This window comes from Sinocyclocheilus rhinocerous, unplaced genomic scaffold (genome assembly GCF_001515625.1).
Source record: "Sinocyclocheilus rhinocerous isolate Xijiao unplaced genomic scaffold, SAMN03320098_v1.1 scaffold311, whole genome shotgun sequence".
Taxonomy (NCBI): Eukaryota; Metazoa; Chordata; class Actinopteri; order Cypriniformes; family Cyprinidae; genus Sinocyclocheilus; species Sinocyclocheilus rhinocerous.
Window position 1 is genome coordinate 488,661 of NW_015623669.1, and position 24,430 is coordinate 513,090.

Genomic DNA, 24,430 nt, shown 5'->3' on the forward strand with positions numbered 1-24,430 from the left:
CACGCACACACACACACACACACACACACACACACACACACACACACTGTAAGACTATACCATTTAAGACTGGTTTGCCCTGCTGGGCCAAACCACTGAATTATTAAGAACGAACTGGCTCCCCAAGATTCAGTGAAAAATAGACACTTCTGGAAAACAGCAGTCATGTATAAAATAGTTCAGGTAATCAAATTCATACACACTGAGGCAGTTGTACCCGATAAAGTTTTGTTATCATTTTGTTGCTTTTTATGATGGTGGTGTGGCCTAGTTGTTAAAGATCTGGATGTAGGTTCGAGCCCAACAAAAGGGAGTCTGAAGAATAATCACTGTTGTGTTCTTGAAACTTTAAGTTATTACTAGTTATGAATGGATAAATTACTGAATATGATAAAAAAATATAAAAAAATAAACCAAACAAATATATATAAAATATATAAAAATATATGCTCATAAATTGTGACAAAAAGAGTTCATAAATCATATGTATCAATGTCAGCTCAAAATTAATAGCATCTTTTATCCTCTCATTGTTATTTCTGGTTGATCATGCCAAATTCTAGCTTGCATAAAACCATCAGTACTTTGTACTGTATAATGATAATCCATAATCACCATCAGTATCCTTTAGCACAGTTCCTAAGAAATGACAGGACGTAACATCCGAGTAGTCAATTATAAATTGATAAGGTTAACAGCTGTAAAATTTTGATTATGATCAACAACGTGATTTTATATGTTTTTAAAATGAGTTTATTGTTATGTTTATGTTCAAATCATTTGCATTCTAAAATTTTGTAGATAGTGGTTTATCAAAGCTGACTTATTTGCAAGGTATATTCATGTATAATATATAATCATCATATAAAAAAATTAATAATTGTACAGTATTTTGTTATTTTTAGTAATTATTTTTTAATATGTTATTTTAAAATAACTAATTATTTTTAATAACTGCTTTCATTTAGCAGGAAAGATTAAATTGTTTTAAAAAGTTACAGTAAAGACTTTTACATTGTTACAAAACATTTCTACTTCAAATAGAAATAGATATGTTCTTATACATTTTCTATACACCAAAGAATCCTGAAAAAAATGTATCATGGTTTCCAAAAAACATTAAGCAACACAACTGTTTTCAACGTTGATAATAATAATAAATGTTTCTTGAGCAGCAAATCAGCATATTGGAATGATTTCTGAAGGATCATGTGACACTGAAGACTGGAGTAATGATGCTGAAAATTCAGCTTTGATCACAGGAATAAATTACACTTTACAATATATTCACATAGAAATCAGTTATTTTAAATTGTAATAATATTTCACAGTATTACTGGTTTTACTGTATTTTTGATCAAATAAACGCAGCCTTGGTGAGAATAAGAAACTTCTTTCAAAAACAAAAACAAAAATATTACTGACCCTAAACTTTTGAACAGTACTTTATATTATATATTATATATGAACATACCCTAAAATCACAGAATTGTAGCTTTATGGTACTTTTTTCGATTATTAGTATATTTTTATTTATTTATTTTACATAGGCGAGTAAATGATGGCAGAATTGTCATTTTTGGGTGATCTGTCCCTTTAAGGATAAACACTTTAGGGGCTTTGTAAAATCTCAAGGGCCAGTAGTTGGAGACCCATGCTTTAAATCTTACACTTTCTTGACAGATCACAGAATAGAACATATTTCTCAATTCAAGTCCTCTGCCTCAGTTTATTTGTCAGTGATTTGTTGTTAAAATATTTCTCAAGCCTGAGTCACTGCTGTCCTCCTCTGGTTGGCCATGTATGGTCAGACACGCATAAGCAGTGGCTCGTAGAAAAACAGTGGGGTGGGAACTCAGGGAGGACAGAGTGAAATGAGAGGAGGAACGTCAGGAGGTGGATGTGGTTTAGTCTTTGAATTCGCCAGTTTTTAACCCCGTGCTGTGAAATATCACCTTATGGCCACAAAAGGCTGACGGCCTATTCAAATGCTCTTTAGTAAAGGCAGCCAAAAGTGAGCCGGGCCTCTGCACACAGTCTGTATGTCACCATAGCAACCCTTGTCAACCAGGAAGTCCTGTAGTGGTGGAGCGAGTAAGAGAGAGAGAGTGAGAGTGCATGTGTCTGTCAGAATGTGAGAGGGACTTAACAGAGGTGAAGCAGACGGGAGCAAAAACCAGTGTAGAGAGAAAAAACTGACTGAAAGCGGACAGAGAGAGGGAAGAAAGAACAGAAAGAGCAGGTTGGACCTGAAAGGTTATTTTATACAAAGCAGACCAAGCAGCTCTTTGGGAATTGTGTGTGTCGTCTTGAGAAATCTGTGTGTCACACACTTACACACCCACACAAACCGGTGAGTTGATTAGTTTTTTCCTTTTGACAGACTTTTAGTGTGTTTACTACTGTAAAACAGTCAAATGATCACGAACAGCGACTCATTTATTCATGCAGTTATTCTGTTTGGCAGGGTTGTGTTAAAGTGGTAGCCCGCAGTCCGTCTGAAGTTGATTCTTAACTCTCTTTGAAGGATCAAGGGTCTTTGGTGGGATTTGGGAAATTTTCAAAGCAGCGGGAAAGAGCATAAATGCTGCAGAAAAGCCCAAATCTGGAGTCCCATATGGTGTTCTGCTTTCTTATTTCTATGTTTATTTTAAAAGTCATTTGGTTTTGAGTGGCTGGACTTCATTGAAACAGTTAGTTGTTGTTTTGCCTGTACTGAATTTGCCTGTTTAGAGTCGTGAGTTTTGTTTGACGTTTGATTTTTATAGTCTGACCTCGAATTCATTTGGTTCATGTACAGAGGGTATTACTTTATGATTTAAGATCCACAGGACAAAAACAAATATTTTAACTCTGTTTGATATCATGATTGAATGTTTTTATTGTACTTTTCAGATAAACAAAATAAAAAAGTGGTTTATGTAATTAAAATGATGATTTAAAGAAGTCATCATTCATTTTTTGAGGCATTTTATAAGTGATGTTGACTAGGGATGCATCAATAAGACAGGCCGAAACTACTAAAGGGGGAGCTTATAAAATATATAATATACTCTTTTGTTGAATGAATGAAAAATAAAGTATTAAATAAAATGAATTGCATTCTTATAATGTACAGTTTAAAAATTGGATTATCATTCTGAGATCTGCTCAAAGTTACATTTAACAGTGGTTCTAAATTATTATTATTTTAAAAATGAACCTTGGCATGATTCATCTTATTATGAAAGATTAATCCATGCATAACTGAGATATTGTGGTACCAATATACTTTGTATACCATAGATATATGCAATATGATATCAAGATATCAAGCTAATATCAAGACTGAACTAAGTATGTATGATATGATAAGAGGTCAAACTGCTCACATATTCCCATAGCTAATGCTAGTTAGGTTTAGGGTTAGATGTTTTCCCAGAGTGCTCCTCTAGTCAATGACTGACAGCTTAATCTCATTCAATATGACCTGCATTTTTACACGTCTGTCTGGGTGTTTCCCACCGTTGTAAGGCAAATGAGAGCAGACTTCATTGTCAGCTCCAATAGTGTGTGTTCCAGTGACAAAAGCATGGAGCAGGTCAGTGTGTGACAGACCAAAGGCTCTCCTGTCAGGTCCATCAGAAAGACCTCAGCAGCACACACTGATCTCTCTGAGAATATTCTCACATGGTATGTGTGTGCACGAGTGCTTTAGTGCCCATTACATAAGCATGACATATTATGGTGGCCCTCATAGTATGGGGCATTTCCCAGCCTCTGATCTACAATGCATATACATAAGGGTACAAAAAAGGTCATTTTCTTTACACAGAGACGTCTTGCTGATTAAAATCCTCTTCAACAGGTTCATACAGGTGTTCCACTGCCTCCACACTTTGTAGAGTGCTGTTGATTTTGGATGGTCTATGTAGAGGAGCCTATTTTGGCTCATGGCTATCAAATTGTTTGTGGGATGACCATACATGGTGATCAGATGGACCTGCTGCTGATTAATGTGTGTATCATGTAATAACGGGAGATTGTAAACAGATGCACAGCAGAGCCTTTTATGGCGCCCGCTCGCATTCATCAAAAGGTCGAGCACAACAGACCTGTATAAGAGAGAGATGAGAGAAGTTAGCAGTGAAACAGATGAGGGGGATTTTGAAGGACTTATTGCACTTTGCTATGTTCTGCTGTTTTTGTTATTTTTAATTTAAAAATACATTCTCTTATTCCACTATAGCATGCAGAGACAACTATAAGAAAGCCATTAGTAGGTTGATTCCCCTATAAAGTGTAATTTAAGAAATCTTTCTCACAATATCGCCTCAGAGTTTGATGTGCAGGTGTTTGTCCTCCATCTGTGGCGTGGGTTGTCTCAGTTTGGTTCAGCAGGACTGTTTGTTTGGATGTATCTAAACATTGCTGTTTGTTTGAGCATCCGACCAGCCTGGCACAGCAACAGCTCGGCCAATGAAGTGAGTTTGGGGCGGGGCTACCTATTTGTTCAACCAGTGGCAGAAGGGGGGAGTGTTCAGGAAACCAGTTTGAAAATAACCATTATTTTTGCAAATATTTTTCACGCAGATATGACACTTCACGCTTTAATTATTTGTCATTGTAATTTTCTCTCTGTGTCTCTGTGTTTCTAAAGCCCAAAGTATATGTCCTACCGAGAAGAAGGGGGGAGTGTTCAGTAAAACCTATTTGAAAACAATCATTATTTTTGTAATTATGTTTCGCACAGAAATTATACTTTTCCGTTTAAATGTTTGTCTTCATTTTCTCTGTTTCTGACTGTGTTCTTTGTCTTTGTTTATATACTTCAGTTTTGATGCGAATGCTAGTGAATGCGTGCAGATGACTGAGAAAGCTCGATCACCTTTTGTTTCACAACCTGAACGGGGGACAGATAAAAGTAACTGATCCCTAGATCTTTAATGACCTAGAGGCTGTATATGGCCTAATGAGATCACAGATATAATCCGGGGCAGAATTATTCAATGCCTTGTATGCAAAAAGAAGGATCTTAAACTCGACTCTAAGTTTTATAGGGAGCCAGTGCAATGAGGCAAGGACAGGGGAGATATGATCTCTTTTCTTAGTTCCTGTTAAGAATCTGGCTGCTGCATTTTGAACCATCTGTAACCGAGACAGTGTAGATTGAGGTAGGCCAATGTACAACGATTTACAGTAATCCAATCGAGAAGAAATGAATGCATGAATTACAATTTCAAGGTCTTTACTAGAAAGAAAGTGTTTCACCTTAGCCACTGATCTGAGATGAAAAAAGCTACTCTTTACAACTGCATTTACATGCTTGTCAAATTGGAGAAGAGGATAAAAATGGACTCCAAGATTTTCTGCATAATTGTGTAGGTTATTACTTAGAAAACCTAACTGTGTTTTAATGGAGTTGTTAGCAGCAGGGCCCAGTAGAAGCACTTCGGTTTTATCTTCATTCAATTGCAGAGAGTTTTTTGTCATCCAGGTCTTGACTTCATTAAGGCATAAGAAAAGATGATCTAATGAAAAGTCATTTCCTGGTTTGACTGGAAGATATAGTTGGAGGTCATCAGCGTAACAATGATAATTAATGTTATGTTTATGGAGTATTGAGCCCAAGGGGAGCATGTAAAGGGAAAACAAAAGAGGGCCAAGAATGGATCCCTGAGGAACACCACAATGGATAGGCGCAGGGGGTGAAGTAAATGACCCGATATTTACAGAAAAAGTCCTCCCTTTTAAGTAATAATAATAATTAATTAATTACATAATTAATTATTAATATACTATTAATAATTAAGTATGAGGCGAACCACTCTAAAGCTAGGCCCTGAACCCCAACAACACGCTCAAATCGTTTCAGAAGAATATCGTGGTCGACAGTATCAAATGACTTAGTTAAACACTTACAGTTAAAATACGCCAACTTGTGGCCAAAGAGCATCTCTAATAACTTATACCCAGCATAAAACATGTGACTCAGTATTATGTAAGAGCTGTTCACATTTGTTTGAATTGTAGTGCACTCCATCCCTACTGAAGTCACTGGATCTGCTGAGTGAACGGGTGGAGCTCGTTCACTAATGTTCCACAGGTCAATCACTCATGCCAGAGAATACGTAACTGCTGATGTTGTCCTAAAAGAATTAGTTCAACCAGAAATGTCATCATTTACTCATCCTCGTGTTGTTCCAAACCTACAGTAATGGTTTCTTCCATCCATGAGACACACATTTTTAAGTTTCCAAGCACCATAAAAGCATCATAAATGTGGTCCATATAACTCATGCACTGTATTCCAAGTCAAACTATTGTTTTATGTGTTATGCATTGATAATCTTGCCCTCAGTGAGCTGTTAACTTTAAAAAAAGATCCAACTCAAAAGAAAGACTTGAACTTGTGATATAATCATATTCCATCAGTAAACCTTATAAGTAGTGCATGAGCTATATGAACTACTTTTATGGATTTGTTATGGTCATTTTGGAGCTTGACAGCCCCCATTCTCATTCACTTTTATTATATTGAAAAAGAAATGACCAGGATGTTAATCAAAAAGTCACTTTTTGTGTTTCACGTAAGAAAGAAAATCATACGTTTGGAATGGCATGCAGGTGAGTAAATGATGACATAACTTTTGTTTCTGTGTGAACTATCTCTATAAAGTTTATTGTGGAAAATATGATTTCACTTTTCTACATCGTTACTAAAAGTCTTGGATTAGGAGCATGTGGATAGTTTTCAGTGCTATTTAAAAGGAAGACGTAATACTGTGATTCAGATGTTAAATTGTTATCTCTAAAATAAAACCAACTGAAAGCAGATGGAAACATCAGTGGATGTGACACAGGAAACGTTTCAGCGATGATGTCATTGGGAGTATGCACTGAAAAAAAGGTAACCTCTAAGTTAACTGGTTTTATTCAAGTCAGAAATATTATTTAAAGGGGTCATATAATGCTACATGCACTTTTACAAGTTGTTTGAACTGAAATGTGTGTTGGCAGTGTGTGTACACAACCACCCTAAAATGATAAAAATCCACCCAGGGTTTTTTTGTTAATCTACTAAAATCTTTACCCCTTTCTCAAATCGAGCCGATCTCAGATGCCTGTCTGTGTGACATCACACAGACAGGCCCCTCCCACGATAGTTTGATTGACAGTAGCGTTTCAGCACAGACTGGACTGGTGTCTTACCTTAGACCCGCCCTGAGTGAGCTGTCATCAGTCCGCCATCGTTTCACCGCTGGAGCAGTTGTAGACAAGAATGACTCCTAAGCGCAGTCTCTCTGAGAGCAGCTCGGAAGAGAGGGGCGGGGTCAGCAGAGCATTTAACATTTAAAGGAGCATATTAACATTTAAAGGAAAATGCTACAAAAACGGCTTGATCTGAAAAGAGCTGTTTTTGACAGGGTAAAAAAGGTGTTTTTTACACTACCATTGAGAAATTTTAACCAAACTATGTTACAGACTTTCCATTAAGACCCTAAAGAATCATATCAACTTGTGGAAAATGGGCATCCTATGACCCCTTTAATATCACTGAATCAACCTAAATACTAGGGTTGGGTACCATTCACATTTTAACCGGTACGGTACCGGTATCGGTACCTGAATTTTGGTGCCGGAATCCAACGGTACCTTTTTTCGGTACTTTACTCTCTGTGTAATTACAAAAACATTTATTTCAGTGAAAAAATAAATCCAAAAGTCTAAATTTCAACATTTTGAACAATAGGGCCCTACAAACTTTTCCTTTCTTTTTTAATTTTTCTGATTTATTTTAAATCAAATGAAAATGAAACCCTTTTATTTTTTGGCAAACAAACTGAGGTTTACTGTTAAACCGTACTTTTATTTTGACAGGTTGCCATGAAGTTTCTGAGTGTATACAGTATGATGATGCTAGTTTTCTCAAATGAAACGGTAAAATTCTTTTGAAGTTACTCTCACAGCAGCTCTGGAGATTATGTTATTCTGTTCATGTCGTCATATAGTGAGACGCAGAGGCCGGAAATCACCGCGAGCGTCACGCGTGCTTCAGTATGTGTAGTAAACAAAACCGCGTTTCCGCCATTCAGAGGCAAGCGGAACATGCAGGATTCATATTTAAACCGTCTTTTTGCATTTTAATATTCACAGACACTAGTTCATATCACGATTCGAATTAAGTGGCAGTGGCTACTTTTGATTTATTTGTCCAAAATTGACGAATTCCGTGGCATTCCGCGCTATAGAGTACATTACGTTTTTATGAATGGACTCCACGATCCCGTCCGCGTTTTCGCAGAAACCATATGGCCCTAGAAATGTAACCACACTTCACAACATTTCGGCTTGCCCTGTGTGTTGTTTGAACGAGTTGCAGGGGTGACATCATGTCACAGGGTCTCTCTTTCTCTCTCTGTAGCGTATGCGCCCAGATGCGTTCTCAGGTACCGAAATTTGGCACCGATTGATGTAACGTGATTCGGTACTTGGTAGTACCGACGCAATTCGGTCGGTACCCGTAAAAGTACAGAGTTCAGTACCCAACCCTACTAAATACATTAATTTATGCCAACAAATCTAAATTTTATGGGTTCAATCAATAGAAATAGCTCTTTAAGGTAACAATTGCAAGTCACCATAAGTCACAGGAGGATGTGAATGGATGCTGTTGTGTCAGCTTGTCAAATTTGTTGTTATTACACAACATAGATTAATCAATATAACATTGTATTTCAGGGCTATTGCAGGCTGTGGGTTTAAATAGACCCAGTTTTTGATGAAACCAACTAACATGGTTTTCTTAAAAACAATCTGACTAAAGCAACACAAGCCCGCATAGAGTGTCACTACAGCCTGATTTATCATCAACATGTGGAAGTGATTTGACTGCAGTAATTAACTTACTGACCCCTGCAGTCTACCAGACATTCATTAAGCAGAGTTTGTGTCCTAATCAAACGGGTTACTCCTCACAGATGGTATGCGTGGTTGCTGCTTGGAGCTAAAGGCCGTAATGCTTAATAATGTTGGTGCCGGAACTCTTAGTGGCTCATAAAAAGCAGAACCCTGATAAAATGTTAATGATTTTTCATTTACCTATTACAGATTTCCTGCATGCCTGTTCTTATAAAACGAGGTGAAATGCAGATAAGAACTAGATTAAGAGAGGAGTAACATTGTTTTGACATTTTAGATTGTGCTTTTCCCATGAAGCATGTCAAAGTTTAACCTGAGAGCAAAGCTTTGGTCTACTTATGTGTCGTTGCAGCCTAAAATAATTATTTAATTCCCCTCATGTTGTTCCAAATTTGTTCTTTCTTCTGCAGAACACAAAAGAAGATATTTTGAATGTTTAAGCTGTTTATACAGTAGGGTCCAAAACATACCTGAACCCACTGACTTTTATTTGCACATCTTTTGTGTACCATAAAAGAAAGTAAGTTGTACAGGTTTGGAATGATGTAAGGGTGAGTAAATCATGACTTTTTTGGGTGAGCTATGCCTTTAAATAGACATTCACAGACTGTTTAAAGTGTCTTGCACAGTACAGGCTTTCTAAAATCAGAAGCTCCATTCTGATTGGCTGATGTATAGTTTTCCTGGAAGTCAGAATGCAATGGTGTTCCACTTTAATGTGTATTGCGATATGATGGCCCTTTCCTGACTAATTGGACGATCATGGCTGTTTTATCTATCTTAAATGGATAAAGGTTTTTTTGGACTCTGAATGCCCAAACTTTGAGTAGATCTTCCACAGTAAATACTCTGCAGGTGACAAACACATGGCGCAATATGGAGCTTCAAAGATGTTCTCAGATATTGCAGGACAGGCCAGCCGTCCCGTCTTGTGCCAGTGACCTCAGAGTTGTGGGACGCATTTCTGACATCATTGCCAAGTTTACAGAGTCCTCCGCAGGGACATTCCTCATCCCACTCATCCACATCATCCCATTACCTCCCCCTTTATCAGTTTATACTGGCTCTTCAAGCGAATACATTTCAGAATTGTGTGTTGTGTACAAATATGCATTGATAAAACTGTTTCTTGAGCAGCCAATCAGCATATTAGACTGATTTCTGAAGGATCATGTGACACTGAAGACCCTGATTTAGTAGGTGTAGACCTATATAGCTTCTGATGCAATTTTAGGATGTATACACCATCCAACACAGTGCTGTATGTCCTAGACGAAAACAAAGGACAAATCTGGTCTGCTGTCAGAAGAATGCAACATTTATGCATTGCAGATGCTTGTTTGAGTTTTGTAATCTGCAAAAATAGCTTGGAGCACTCAAAACAAACAGCAGTAATGATCAACGTGTTCTGAGGAGGAATCCGAGCATATTTCACCCACAGATCTCTGAGGGAGATGTGACCGTATTAGGCTGTGTTTCAGGAGTCCTCTCCCTATTCCTGAGAGAATGTTGTTCGGTGCTGTATGCTCGCTCTCTTTCACACTACTCATTTAGATAATAATGGTCTAAGGAGCCAGCAACATTGCCGTCCAGTCTACAATCTCTTCACTCGCACGTCAAGGCATAAATGTTTTGATTTAGAGATTTGTTGTTTCAGAATGCCACCCTTTAAGTCAGTGGGTTGATTGAACAACTAGTGGATTAATTAGTCTTTAGGAAACCCTGTATAATTAGATGTTTTTGTGTTGACCTGAACCTAATCAGATGTTTTTCTTAGGGGGAACGTAAATTAGACACGTTCTTGTGTCCAAAAACAACTAGACCAGTGGTTCTCAATCAGGGAAACCTTTCCCTGCAGGGAATTATATTTAATTTTTTAAATATATACACTTGCATTCAGAAATTTGGGGTCAGTTTATTTATTTATTTAGAAAGAAATCGATACTTTATTCAGCAAGAATGAATTAAATTGATCAAAAGTGACAGTAAAGACATTTATAATGTTTCAAATAAATGCTTTCTATTTATCAGTGAATCCTGAAAAAAAATGGTTTCCACAACAAGATTAAGCAGCAAAACTGTATTCAACATTGATAAAAATAAGAAATGTTTCTTGTGCTGCAAATCAGCATATTGGAATGATTTCTGAAGGATCATGTAACACTGAAGGCTAAAACAAATTCAGCTTTGCATCACAGACCAGCGAATCTACAATTCAAAAGATTGGGGTCAGTAAGCTAGTTTGAGACTTTAGTTCAGCAAGGATTTATTAAATTGTTAAAATGGAAAAAATAAATGCATTAAATCATACAGTAAATACATTTAAATTTAAATATTAAAAAATATAATAAAACACATTAATATAATGCAAAAAACAAAAAACAAAAACTTTTGAATATTAGTATATGGCTGCAGCAAGAGAGTTTTAGATTGCAAACTGAATGTTAAAGGAAATAAATGAACAAATCCTTTAAGATAATAATAATGATAATAATAAAAACTAAAGTAAAATTAAGATTAAATATGGAGAAAAAAAAAAACTAGTCAAACTCACTAATGGCCACTGTGACCCATCCCTAGTTTTGAGTGGTGCAGGATATAGTCCACTGACAGGTTCATACACATGTATAATTACACACACACACACACACACACACACACACACACACCCACCCACCAACCACTCTCTTTGTTTCCTCCATACATGTAGAGACATATAGCAATAAATCAACACTCCTTCACGCTCAGTTGTACCATTTCCGAACTGGCTATTGAGTATTATGGGTCTTTCTTTTATTTTGACTAAAAAAACTCTTGATATATGACTTCACAAAGCATGCCAGTCTACAACAAACGCTTTTCATATTTATAAATGTAAAAACAGGCGAAAGGTTCTTTATTGTAAAGTGTATGAATGAATGGCCTTGGTGTTTAATTCAAAGAACTGACATCTTTACCCTTTTGCAAGAATGAACATGAATGATTTGTTTGTAACATTTTAACGTCAAATGCAGTTGTGATCCTTGCATGTGTCACATCATGTCATGAAAGGGAAATGGACACACGGTTTAATCAGGGTTTGCTTTTATGCTAACTTATGGGGATTTCAAAATGTTTTTGTAATGTTTTGTATGCACCCACACGTGCCAAACCCACTTTCCTTTTACCGTCTAACACAAAATAAGTTGTTGAGCAAAATGTCCTGGCTGGGTAACACTTAATAATGACTTTCATCAATAAATCATTAACAAGCATTATATAATGCAGATCATTAGTTAATATAAATTCAAATAGCTAGAAATGTGAAATAATGTGCTTGTTAATGTTTACTAATAAACATATTAAATATTACCTAATGATTAACAGATCATTCTTTCATATAAATTAATATGCTTACGAATGTCATTAAACTTTTAATTCATATGATCATGCACTTCTTGAAAATCTGCAAATGGTTGTTATACAGTGACACTTTTGCTGCAATTGAGGTGGGTTACGAGTAAGGTTAGGGACCGGTTTGGTGGTATGGGTAGGTTTACGGGTTGGTTAAGGTGTAAGAAATGTACAGGCATCAATTTGATTACTAGGCTATATGGGAACACGGTTTATATGACATTGTTTTGATAAATAAACAAGTATTTTCTTGAAACACTGGTTTGTTTTCTCCTGTTGATGTAGGAATAATATAAATGTTGAGGCAATAAAACATGTTTTGCACCCAAATTACAATGTTTGTTATGTCTTTAGCAAGCATTTAGCTAAACTTAACTAACTACCATTTACACAAACGTTGTTGCAGCAGCTAAACTTTCAATGCCCATAAAGATACTAAATGATTAGTAAACATTTACAAACATTTACAGATGAAGAATAGTTTCCACTATTCGGTAGATTGGCTACTGCAAAAACATGAACAAATGATTACTAAATGATTTGTAAAGATGTGTAAATAGGGTGAAGTCGGGTCATTCGGGACACTTTTTGCCATTCAGATGACTGTTCATAAAGCTACTAATGATTGGTAAACATTTATAAACATTTTCAAATGATAAATAGTTTCCACTTTAGATTGGGTGCTGCAAAAACATAAAATTAATTAATAAATGTAGATTTTGTTAAGATGTGTAAATAGTAGAAGTCTACACAACAAATGCAGACCAAAAATATGTGACCTTTACAGACGGTGATTATGAGTTAGTTAATGAATAATATGTTAACATGAGTAGTTTGGGCAGTGGTTAAAATGACTAATTAAGCTATTTTATTCACAACATTTGTAAATGTAAAAAAGAGCATTAGGTAATATGTGAACTAAATTGACAATTAAGCTTTTAATCATCGTATAATTTCTGTTAAAATCATTTGTAGAGTTGTAAACAGTGCGTGATTGTATGAATTGAAAGTTTAATGACATTTTTAAGCATATTCATTTATATGAAATAATGATCTGCTAATCATTAGGTAATGTTTAATAAGTTCATTAGTAAACATTAACAAGCACATTATCTCATATTTCTAGCTATTTGAATATATTAACTAATGATCTGTTAAGCATTATAAAATGTTTGTTAATGATTTATTAATGAAAGTTATAATAAATTGTTACCTCCCCCAAGAAACTTTGCATTTGCTTGCAAAACTTTTGTGTTTCCCCGAGAAACTTTGCATTCATTTTCAAAACTTTTACATGGGCTTGCAAAACTTTTTCATTCCCCGGAGAAATGTAGTGTTCATTTGTAGAACTTTTGTGTTCCCCTGAGAAACTTTGTGTTTGCTTTCAAAACTTTTGCGTTCCCCCAACAAATTTTGTTCACTTGCAAAACTTTTGCGATTCCCGGAGAAACTTTGCGTTCACTTGCAAAACTTTTGCATTTTCCCGAGAAACGTTGCATTCACTTTCAAAACTTTTTACATTGGCTTTGTGTTTCAAAAAAATTTGGTGTTCGCTTGCAAAACATTTGCGTTCCCCTAAAAAAACTTTGTGTTCACTTCCAAAACTTTGCTTTCAATTGCAAAACTTTTGCATTCCCTCACAAAAATATTGTGTTCCCCTCAGAAACTTTGCGGACATGGTGATGGAAAAAATATGAGATGGGAGTATTGCAATATCTTTGCCTTCTTTTACAGAACATTTGCATTCCCCCAGAAACTTTGTGATCACTTGCAAAACTTTTGCATTTTCCCGAGAAACTTTGCATTCACTTTCAAAACTTTTTACGTTGGCTTGCAAAACTTTTGCATTCCCCAGAGAAACTTTGTGTTTCAAAATTTGGTGTTCGCTTGCAAAACATTTGCGTTCCCCTAAAAAACTTTGTGTTCACTTCCAAAACTTTGCTTTCAATTGCAAAACTTTTGCATTCCCCCAAAAACTTTGTGATCACTTGCAAATCTTTTTATTTTTGCGAGAAAATGCAAAAGTCAATGCAGGGTTTTGGGGGGGGGGGATGCAAAAGTTTTGTGAGCAAACCCAAAGTTTCTTGGAGGAACGCAATATTTTTGAAAGCAAATGCAAAAGCAGTGCAATACATTTTTTTCTCCCATCTCATATTTTTTCAATCACTATGTCCCTTTAGGGGCTCTGTAGGTTTGAAATGACATGAGAGTGAATAAATGACAGAAATGTAATTTTTTAGTGAACTATTCCTTAAATGTTGAGTCATATTTCACTTCTGTCAGTGAGTTCACCCTCACTAATTGATACAGTACATGCAAATCCATGTATGTTAATAAGCAGTGCCACTCATGCAAATAACAGCCCCCCCCCCCAACTGTGGGACCCTAACATACTGAGAGATCATTGTGAAGCACACATACATAAACACACGCTCAATTGTTGTTTTCTGTTATGTAATGGAGCTCATTCAAGACTGTTGAGTCATCTGGGCCAAGAGAATGAGAGAAGAGAATAACCCAACATATAATCCCCTGTGTGAACAGCCCAGTGTTCATAGCAGATGGATACAGCATTCATGAAACTGACGGATATCATTATGGTCTCGGTTCATAGTTAATCATCTCACATGGAAAGCTCATCTCTAGGAGCGTTTGCTTCATGGTTTTGCTCTCTGAGCAGGAAACATTGATGTCAAATGGAAAGCTAAAGTCATATGAAACATTTCATGTTGGACAGCTCCAGTTGGACAGTTTTTTTGTGGTTTTTAAACACCATTTTTTTTGTAGAGCTATAGGAAAATGTTCTTATATTTGAAACAATTTTGCTTGTTTAAACATTTTTTGGTTCAGTTATTTGGGAAGTTGTTTATACCAGATATTCTGATTGGTCATCTGTGGTTATGGCTTGTTGGAAAGTTTGACCACTGGTCATTGTTTAGTTAATCAATGCCATGGCAACAGTGCAGGAATGTCCACGTTTCAATGTCTTTTTTGTTTGTAGTTTTCTGGGTTTGCACATATAATAATTACAAAAAAATGAAATGAAACAAACTCTGTACAACAGCCACTGGGACCATGCCACAAAATGCTTCTGTCCAAGAAAGTGAGAAAGCAAAACATGCAAAGAATTATTGGGATTGAATCCAAGAATGTTTGTATTATCCATGTGTATGATGAGAGAGAAACACACTGTAAGAGAAAAGGAACAAAGCAAACTATAAACAGCTTTTGTGAGAATAAGCAGCAGTTAATAAATAAACTTACACACACACACACATATTTCTCAGGACAACAAAGTATGTACGTAAGAAATAAATTGGGCACTCAAAAAGAGCTTCTTAATACATTCATGTCCTGTCAGTTCTGTGGTTCAAAATAAAGCTCCATTTAGTTAATTAATGGATTTGCATCTTGATTGAACTCTTTGATGATTCACATTTGTGGTGAGAACAGAAAGTGGGCTTGGTATTGATTATTCCTTCATATATTAGCAATCAGTGTTGCTTAACGATGTTGTCACTAGATTCAGAGATTTGCTGTGTTTCAGTCACTACTTCATATTTGTTCTCCATTGTCTGACAACAGATGCATATACTTAAATATATTAAACAAATATGAGAACAGCTTTATTAGGAATTTGGCTGTAATACAGTATGTGAACACAGAGAGTAGAAGAGAAGCAAACAGACGTACTGTTTAAAGGGCTGACACTAGACAGAATGGAAATATGATTCAGTGACATCATGAATATGCTAATTATCACATGACGTCATCTAGCAACTTTTCAACCAGGATTTAGCTATAAACATTTATAATTAAATACTGTTGTCAATTACTGATTTAAATAAAATAGAAATAAACAATAAAGTAACATTTCAAAAGTCCTCATGATTTAGCATTAAATGTTTTTCATTTAAATTGCCTACATGAATTCTGCATTGTCAAGAAATGACAGTATTTTGAATGCTGTTTCTTTCAGGCAGTGAGTCTGAGTGATTACTGACCAGGATCCCTGCAGATGACATGCAGTCTCAGGTAAGACAAACTCTCAAAGCATCTGTTGAAGTTCAAAACTTGCTTTCTGCGTTTCTCAAACCGCTAAACCCATGTTAATGTGAAGTACTTTGCACATGCACTTACTTATGATCCTTGGCAGCTCCTGAACCATTCAGCATCACCTCGAAAGATGCCCTGGAATCACAGAAAGAAAGAAACGTTACAAACAGCCCCTTACACAATGATAGGAGGAGAGAAAGAGAGAGCTATTTATGGACTAGACTTGGATTTCCATGAAAAAGCCCCAGCCCCTGTTCCCTCAGCTCACAAAGGCATCTCCATGATTTAACAAGATACAGTTTCACCATCTGTGAGAACACAGGGATCTTCCCATGACCCCTTGAGTTCACATGGAGAGAGGGAGCATTATTCAGGTCACAGAGAGAGCAGAAAGTGAGGGATGGTGGGGTTCGAGTCAAGAGGAAGAGGAAAGGAGGCCAGGGAGATGTTTTGCAATGCAAAACGTACTCAGTAATGTTAACTTGCTCTGGTGAACTCTTCATGACCTTGTTGGCCGAGAGTCACACCTTAGGGAGTCATACCTGAGGGACCTTGCTAAAACAGGGCCCTAGTTTCTACTGTTGTGGCCCCTCAAACTAAGCTCACAAAGGGTTCTTTTTTATGTAAGAAGGGTGGAGCATCTTCAATGGACAGTTTGTTTTGATACTTTGAATGGGCAACAAATAGAGCTAATAAGAGAAGAGATTTATCATTACTAAATTTGTGCAAAGTTCCAAAGGGTCCAAAAACCAGTCACTGGCAATATATAATATAATGTAATGTAATATAATAATATAATGTAATGTAGTGTGATATAATATATAATAGTAAATACATTTTGAACAGAAACCAAAATTAAAGTTTTCATTTAGCTGAAAACTGGTTGAATATTGTTGGATTGCGAAATTTCAGTACATCACTACCCTTGTGAAAAAGAGTTACACTTCAGAAAAGAGTACTTACTATGCAAATAATATTCTTTAAAATAATATTCTAAAGTGTGAACTGAATGTAATGTTTAGTGACACTTAAGTTCATTTTATTTACAATTAAACAAATATATTATAATTTAAATTGATATTAAATGCAATTAGTTGAACTTTAGAGTGCTTAAAGGGGTCATATGATGCGATTTAAATTTTTCCTTTCTCTTTGGAGTGTTACAAGCTCTTGGTGCATAAAGAAGATCTGTAAAGTTGCAAAGACTAAAGTCTCAAATCCAAAGAGATATTCTTTATAAAAGTTAAGAGTCAACCACGCCTACCTAAAACGGCTCGTTCTAACACGCCCCCACATGTCTACGTCACTGTGTGGGAAGATTTGCATAACGCCGCCCAAATGTTCACGCAAAGAAAGAAGGCGTAACTTTTATTCTCGCTGTAGTATTGTTGTTGACGCCGCCATGTTGTGAAGACGCTGTATGTTTCGTTGTGAAAGCGAAACTATTTTGTTTGGTCTTCCAAAAGGCGTTTCAGAAAGGCGGGGCATAGAGGAGAAACAATAATGTACAGTATGTGGAAAATAATGTGTTTTTTGAACCGGTTTAACACATAAACACATTTCATTACACCAAATACACAAAATAATGTTCTTTTTAGCAGCATCATGACCCCTTTAAATATAGAATTAAATACATCTTTATATGTAATTTTATTACATTAATATACTATCTGCAAGTACAATTATAATATATAGTATCTGCAGGTACACTACAAGTGTACATTCAGTACAATTAAATGCACTTCTTTTTCTCGAGAGTAGTCAGTAGAGGAATAAACCTTTTGCTCAGAGAATGGTGTAGTTACAGTATGTACCAACAGGGGCTAACTGATAAAGCTAACTAACTAAACCTTCACTTTCTGTACTTGACAACAAGACTTAATGTCACATATTTTACTTTCATATAAACTGTGATTCGACTCACTGGGTAGCTGCCTTGCAGCAAAAAAGTCCCTGGTTTGAGTCCCGGCTGAGCCAGTGGGGTTTGCATGTTCTCCTCCAGGTGCTCCCATTTCCCCCATAATCCCAGGACATGCAGCATTGGTGAATTGGACACTATAAATTGCCCGTAGGTATGAGTGAGTATGTGAATGTGTGTGTCTGTGTGTGAGCCCTGTCGTTCAGGGTGTCCCCCTCCTGTGACCCAAAACACTGGGATAAAGTTCCATCCCCCCGCGACCCTGCAGAGGAAAAAGTGCTATGGAAAATGGATGGATGGAAACTGTGATTCTAGATAATGATTTAACATCTCTGTTTTTCTCTCAGAAAAGAGTGGCGGTGCATGACCATCTCAATGGCTCGCGGATCATTTTCTCGGATGAGGCTCTTCCCGGCAGTGGATCAAGACAGCACTTCATGGCTCCGGATATGACCCAGGAAGTAGTCGTAATCTCTCCTGGTCTTCCTACACCTCCCTCAAGTCCGTTCCACATCAGTTCAGACCCTGCGTCATCACAGCACAAGGCAAGAGCACAGCTGTAACACATTACTGCTGCAGACATTATTCCACATGTGTGTTGAAAACTTTATTATACATATGCACTGGGATCCAAAGATCTAAAACCACATTAAAAATCTAGGATTCCAAATCTAATTTAAACCTGGAATTAAACTGATAGTTTTAAGATTTAAAAAATAAAGACAATGTTTAAGAAATATTTCAGATTCTGCAGCTTTCTAGGTCACTAAATTTAAATGTAAATAATAATTAAAATATAAATAAATCATTTAAAAAAATAATTAAAACATTAAAAGGGACATAACTAAACACTCATACTTGCTTATGTGTATACAAATTTTTGTTTCAAATCTATTCAGTTCAATTCAACTCAACACTAAACTTTTCCACATGATGCTTTGGTTGAGTAGCACTGACACAGTGTTGTTTTTAACTTGAATTAAAACTTTAAAAAATAAAATAAAGTTTAAATAAAAAATAAAAATAAAAAAATAATAGAAATTGTAGATGAAAAACTTGAACTTAAAAAACTTAAATGAAAATAGAAATGTTGCTTTGGCAACTAACTGAAATAAAATAAGCAGAAATACTAAAATATAACTAAAACTGAAATAAGAATAAAAATATATTTTTTATTTATATTTGTTATTTATAATAACAATAAAATGGACGAAAAATTAAACAAATTGACATTGAAAATATGAAAACTGAACATATTAAATTAAAAACTAATTCAAAATATTAATATATAATAGTAAATAATCCTAAAATAACACTGACATTATTACACACTGACTTGGATTGAATGTGTGCAGCTGCATAACTTATATTTTTCTGCCCCCTGTTGGCGTTATTTAAAAAGGGACTCTTAGAATACAGTATGTTAATCCTGTTTACAGTAACTTGAAATACATTTTATTATTATTATTTATTATATAGTGTCCCCAAACGAAGTATTTGGACACTTAAACCACACTTTGAATGCGTTTGCACCAGATAACAAACTATCACTCCAAGTGCCATGTTTTTGGGCCAAGTATAACTGATGTTATATATGTGTAATATATAACTAACATTTCCTATTTACCTGTATTCTCTTTAATTCACTATTAAAGTGTGATTGTCATATACTGTATCTCTGACTGTGCACTAATGTTTCCAGCAGGTCGCAGAGGTCAACGGAGGTGGATTCACAACACACAGTTTCGGATCCTACTATGGGCTGACTCAGACAAATGGTAACAAAACATTTGATTAGTTTTGGCATTTTTTGACTAAATTATAAGAATTCCTATGTGTATCTTATCTGTGATTATAAGTATTTGTAACTATAGGTTTCTGTGCTTGAATGGGAAGAAATTGGAACATTTGAAATTAGAATTGAAAATATTGTATGTTCATATATTATATTAATATTTTGTGCTTATATGTTAAGTTGTCATCTCTCTGTCTTTCAGTTGGATTATCCAATGGTGGGATATGGACCGGAGGTTCTGCCACTTTACCCAGGATGTCTGGCACCCGAGAGGAGCGCTTAATCAAGTTCTCTGGAATAGGTCCTGTAGATGAGACAGGCATGCCAATCGCATCCCGATCTGTGAGTCTCACTGAACCACTGCAGTCCCAGAATGCATTCATGTGTCACACCTTCAGTCAGTTTGATATTACAAGAAAATCCATGGCTATTGTTTCTGTTATCTGTAAATTAGCCATGAATACACAGTGTGCTGGTTATCAGCAGGGTTATTATAGTTAACTAAACCGCTAAAAACTAAAACCATAAAAAAAAAAAAAGTTTTCGTTATTTGAAATAAAATAAACATTAACTGAAATAATAATATATAATAAAAAAATTTAATGTATTGTATTTCAGCTAGAAAAAAATTCAAGGCAACATTTCTTGTTCTTATTTAACTTTATATATTAAAATACTTAAAAAATTAAAAATTAAAAATATAAAAAAATTAAAAAATACAGGAATAAAATTGATTTTTTGTTTGTGTTGTTTTAAACATAAATCATAAATAATTTTGTTATTTATGCTTGAAACAAGAAAAACTATTTGCCAATGGGGTAAAAAAAAAACTTCAAGACATGTTCAAAATATAATAAAATAAAAAAATCAAGATATATTCTCTGAAGATGAATGGTAATATTATATGCAGTTTTGCTTCTCGAGTGAATCTATCTTGTTTCGAAAACACTAGTACATAATAAAATTAATGCATTTGTTGCACTTTTTACATGCTTTATACATCACTATTTGAATTTTAGAATTTTATTAGATTAATTGTTGAGATTTTTATTCTGACATTTTACTTGTAAACAAGACAAAAATATTGATTAGACGTATTTTTTAAAGAGTTTGTGCAATTATGTTTTGTTTTTATTTTGAACAATGCAATTTTTGTCTTTCCCAACCCCTTCACCAGAGCGTAAACAAGCCCAGGGACTGGTATAGGAGCATGTTTAGACAAATCCACAAGAACCCAGAGGGTATGTGCTCTCCTCCTTTCTCTCTCTCTGAAACAATGAGCAAATACCTCTCCATTATTGTCTGTGGTATTCTGCACTGATCCAGAAAGAATAAAGCCAAAGTCTGGCTGGAAATTTTAGACCTCATTTCATGAACGTTGTTTAACCTTTCACCACGTGTGGAACTCAATGAGAAAGTGCACAATTGAGCCTTTGAAAGTGAAACCAGATAGGATTCAGGATACTGCACTGTGCCTTACCTTCATCCGGGAGTTAGAAGATAGAGATTTCAAACTCATAAAAATGTAAAGAGCACAAACTCTTATTGTAAGCAACAATGAAACTGGTTTTAGCTGGTTTAGACAACAGCAGCAGAAGTGTGGATGTTTGCTGTAACACAAACACCTGCTGAAATTTATACAGTGCTTTACCTCTAATTACTGTTACAAAACTTCACAAAATCCTCTAGGATATTTGGCCAGAGTCCTGCGCTTGATTAATGCACAGAAGTTTGCAGTTTAATAACTGGAACAGCAGCTGATGTAGTTGAGTAATTATGAACAACATAATGCAGCGTTACACAACTTGCTCAATGTTTTTTTTATAGACACCATGTTTGACTCAGACTTACTGAGCTTATAGAAAGAAAGAAGTTAATAGCAGGCTGTCATGTGGTAATCTTACATGGTATCTGGTCTTTAAATAGTATAGTAAGTAGTTCATTTAAATGACACTTTTATCCAAAGAGACTTACAGTACAATTATTACAGTCATCCTCCCACGAGCAACCTGTGATTTGTTGAGATTAAAATGGTGATATAGTTCATGGATTGCTCTGTGCTAACCAGCATCCTATTGCTTAAAGCTCATACAGTACGTTTAACCACTAAACCATATCAACTCTTAGATATTGATATGATTTTAGATAATAACTATGAAGTTGCAGCCAAACATCTGAAGTTCAGTACAGTTAAAACATGTTCTCTTAACTTAATGCATTGTCTGTTTGTATTTATTATAGCCAATAACTGATACATGGATGATGTTGAAATTCTACACTACTGTTCAAATGTTTGGGGTTGATAAGATTTTTGAAAGAAGTCACTTATGCTCATCGAGGCTGCATTTATTTGATCAAAAATAGAGTAAAAACAGTAATATTGTAAAATATTATTGCAATTTTGATTTCTTTTTCTATTTTAATATTTTTTTTAAATGTAATTTGTGATGCAAAGCTGAATTTTCAGCATCATTACTCCAGTCTTCAGTGTCACATGATCCTTCGTAAACATGTCTTATTATTATCAATGTTGAAGACAGTTGCTAAATAAGTGTGGCTTAAAATTTTTGTGGAAACTATGATACCTTTTTAGGATTATTTGATGAACAGAGAGCTAAAAACTGCATTTATTTAAAATAGAAGTATTTTGTAACATTTGAAGGTTTCCTTGTTATTCAGTACATGTACTTATTATAATAATAACAGTAAATTAAGCAGAATCACAAGCAGCTATCAAACCTAACTCTAACCATATAGTAAGTGAATGTTAATTGTAAATGTTAATTAATATTATTCAATACTTAATTGTATAATTACACTGTAGCAAGAACACCTTAAACTAAAGTGTAACCAAAAACTTTTTCCAAACTCTACACTACTTAAAAGATTAAAGCTAAACATTTTTTAAAAAGTTATTAGATAATTAGTGTTTTTAAAGATTATCTTCAATTTAATCAATTTAAATGTAAATGTCATTTAAATGTAGAAATAACATAAATGAGCATTTACATAAAAACAAAAAAGTCTAATATTTGCCCATAATCAATATGGTAGAAATATATCATGCATGTGTAATTAGTTAGTAAAGCTAATATAGCTATTTAGTGTCATTTCTTCTAATTTAATTTGGTATGTTTTTACTCCTGTAGAGCCTGAGTTTGACTGGAGAGAAAGTAAGTAGCTAAATAGTTGCATTTTATATGAAAATATTATCCTTATTTTATGTTTTTTTTTATTCTGTAACTACTCAGCCAGACAGAATCCTGAATTGTGCTGCAATTACTGTATGTGTTTTACAGTTATTTGTGCCCGATGAAATTGTTCAAGCTTTGTATTTTATGTATTTAGATAAAGAAATTATTCTCATTTTGAATACATAATAGTGTAATAATAAATAAACTATGAATAATAGTGCGAAACATCTATAAGCTCTCATTAATGTCTTTTCTCAATGGCAACAGGGAAGCTGTCATCATCTCCTCCCCCAGATTCTGGCCAGCAGGACGGGCGCTCAGACCCCTTCACCCTCACCCCGCACGGAGCCCTGCCCGACTGGTGAGAGAGAGAGAGAGAGAGAGAGAGAGAGAGAGAGAGAGAGAGAGAGAAAGAGAGAGAGAGAGAGAGAGAGTTACACAGGCACTGGGCAGGTTAAGATCTGTTTCTGCAAGTGACAGAAAAAAAGTGGCTAAAGTGGCCTCTGTGTGTGTGTGTGTGTTACAGGGCTGATCTGGGCGACACAGGGAAGCACCCAGAACCCAAGAGTATTTTTGACTTTGAGCCTGGAAAGGGAGCAGCAGTAGAGGATCGTAGTCAGGTAAGAGACAGCTATCATTAGCCATCACTCGAGCTTCTGGCAACCTCTTCATGCAGTTTAACTAGAAATATTGTCATTTAAACATGCAAAAAGACTAATGCGGTTTGTGTATTGTAATATAACGTTTGAGCCAAAAGCAGGGGCGTAGATTACGCGGGGGACGTGTCCCCCCCCACTTTTAATATCACGTAAATTCGTCCCCCGCACTTTTTCGGGCAAGTGTGTTCGCATAGAGGTTTTCAAGAGCCGGTGTGAATAAATATAGATTTAAATTCAAAGAGACAGGATAGTCTGTGCATGATCTGATGTTTTATTCGGACACAGAATAAGCCGAGATGAACATCGCGGAGCGCTAAACACTCATGCAGTGTATGTTTCAATCATACTCGTAGCCGGAGGGCGCTCTCGCACAGAAAGTCAGAAGCAGAAAGAGGAAATCCCTAATATGGACAAAAGCGTCCAGCTATACCTGTATGAAAACAGTTGTTTTCAGAAAAACAGAAACGTTTGGAAACATGAAGACTTTAAACATACGATTGCGACAATATGGTTT

At 35.4% G+C, this 24,430-nt stretch overlaps 1 protein-coding gene across 4 annotated transcripts in view; it reads left to right on the plus strand.

Annotated features, from left to right (window-relative positions):
- LOC107723884 (vinexin-like) overlaps positions 1–24,430 on the plus strand; it is a 66,419-nt gene that overhangs the window by 20,216 nt on the left and 21,773 nt on the right. For 3 of the 4 annotated variants that reach the window (XM_016532798.1, XM_016532647.1, XM_016532868.1), the window contains exons 2-9: positions 16,274–16,329; positions 18,616–18,813; positions 19,974–20,046; positions 20,266–20,405; positions 21,241–21,304; positions 23,213–23,236; positions 23,525–23,618; positions 23,784–23,877. In XM_016532798.1, the coding sequence (XP_016388284.1) occupies positions 16,318–16,329; positions 18,616–18,813; positions 19,974–20,046; positions 20,266–20,405; positions 21,241–21,304; positions 23,213–23,236; positions 23,525–23,618; positions 23,784–23,877 (699 nt within the window). In that variant the 5' untranslated portion in view covers positions 16,274–16,317. Of the gene's footprint in view, positions 1–1,984; positions 2,354–16,273; positions 16,330–18,615; positions 18,814–19,973; positions 20,047–20,265; positions 20,406–21,240; positions 21,305–23,212; positions 23,237–23,524; positions 23,619–23,783; positions 23,878–24,430 lie in introns of those variants that run through there. The other variant, XM_016532721.1, reaches the window with a different exon arrangement.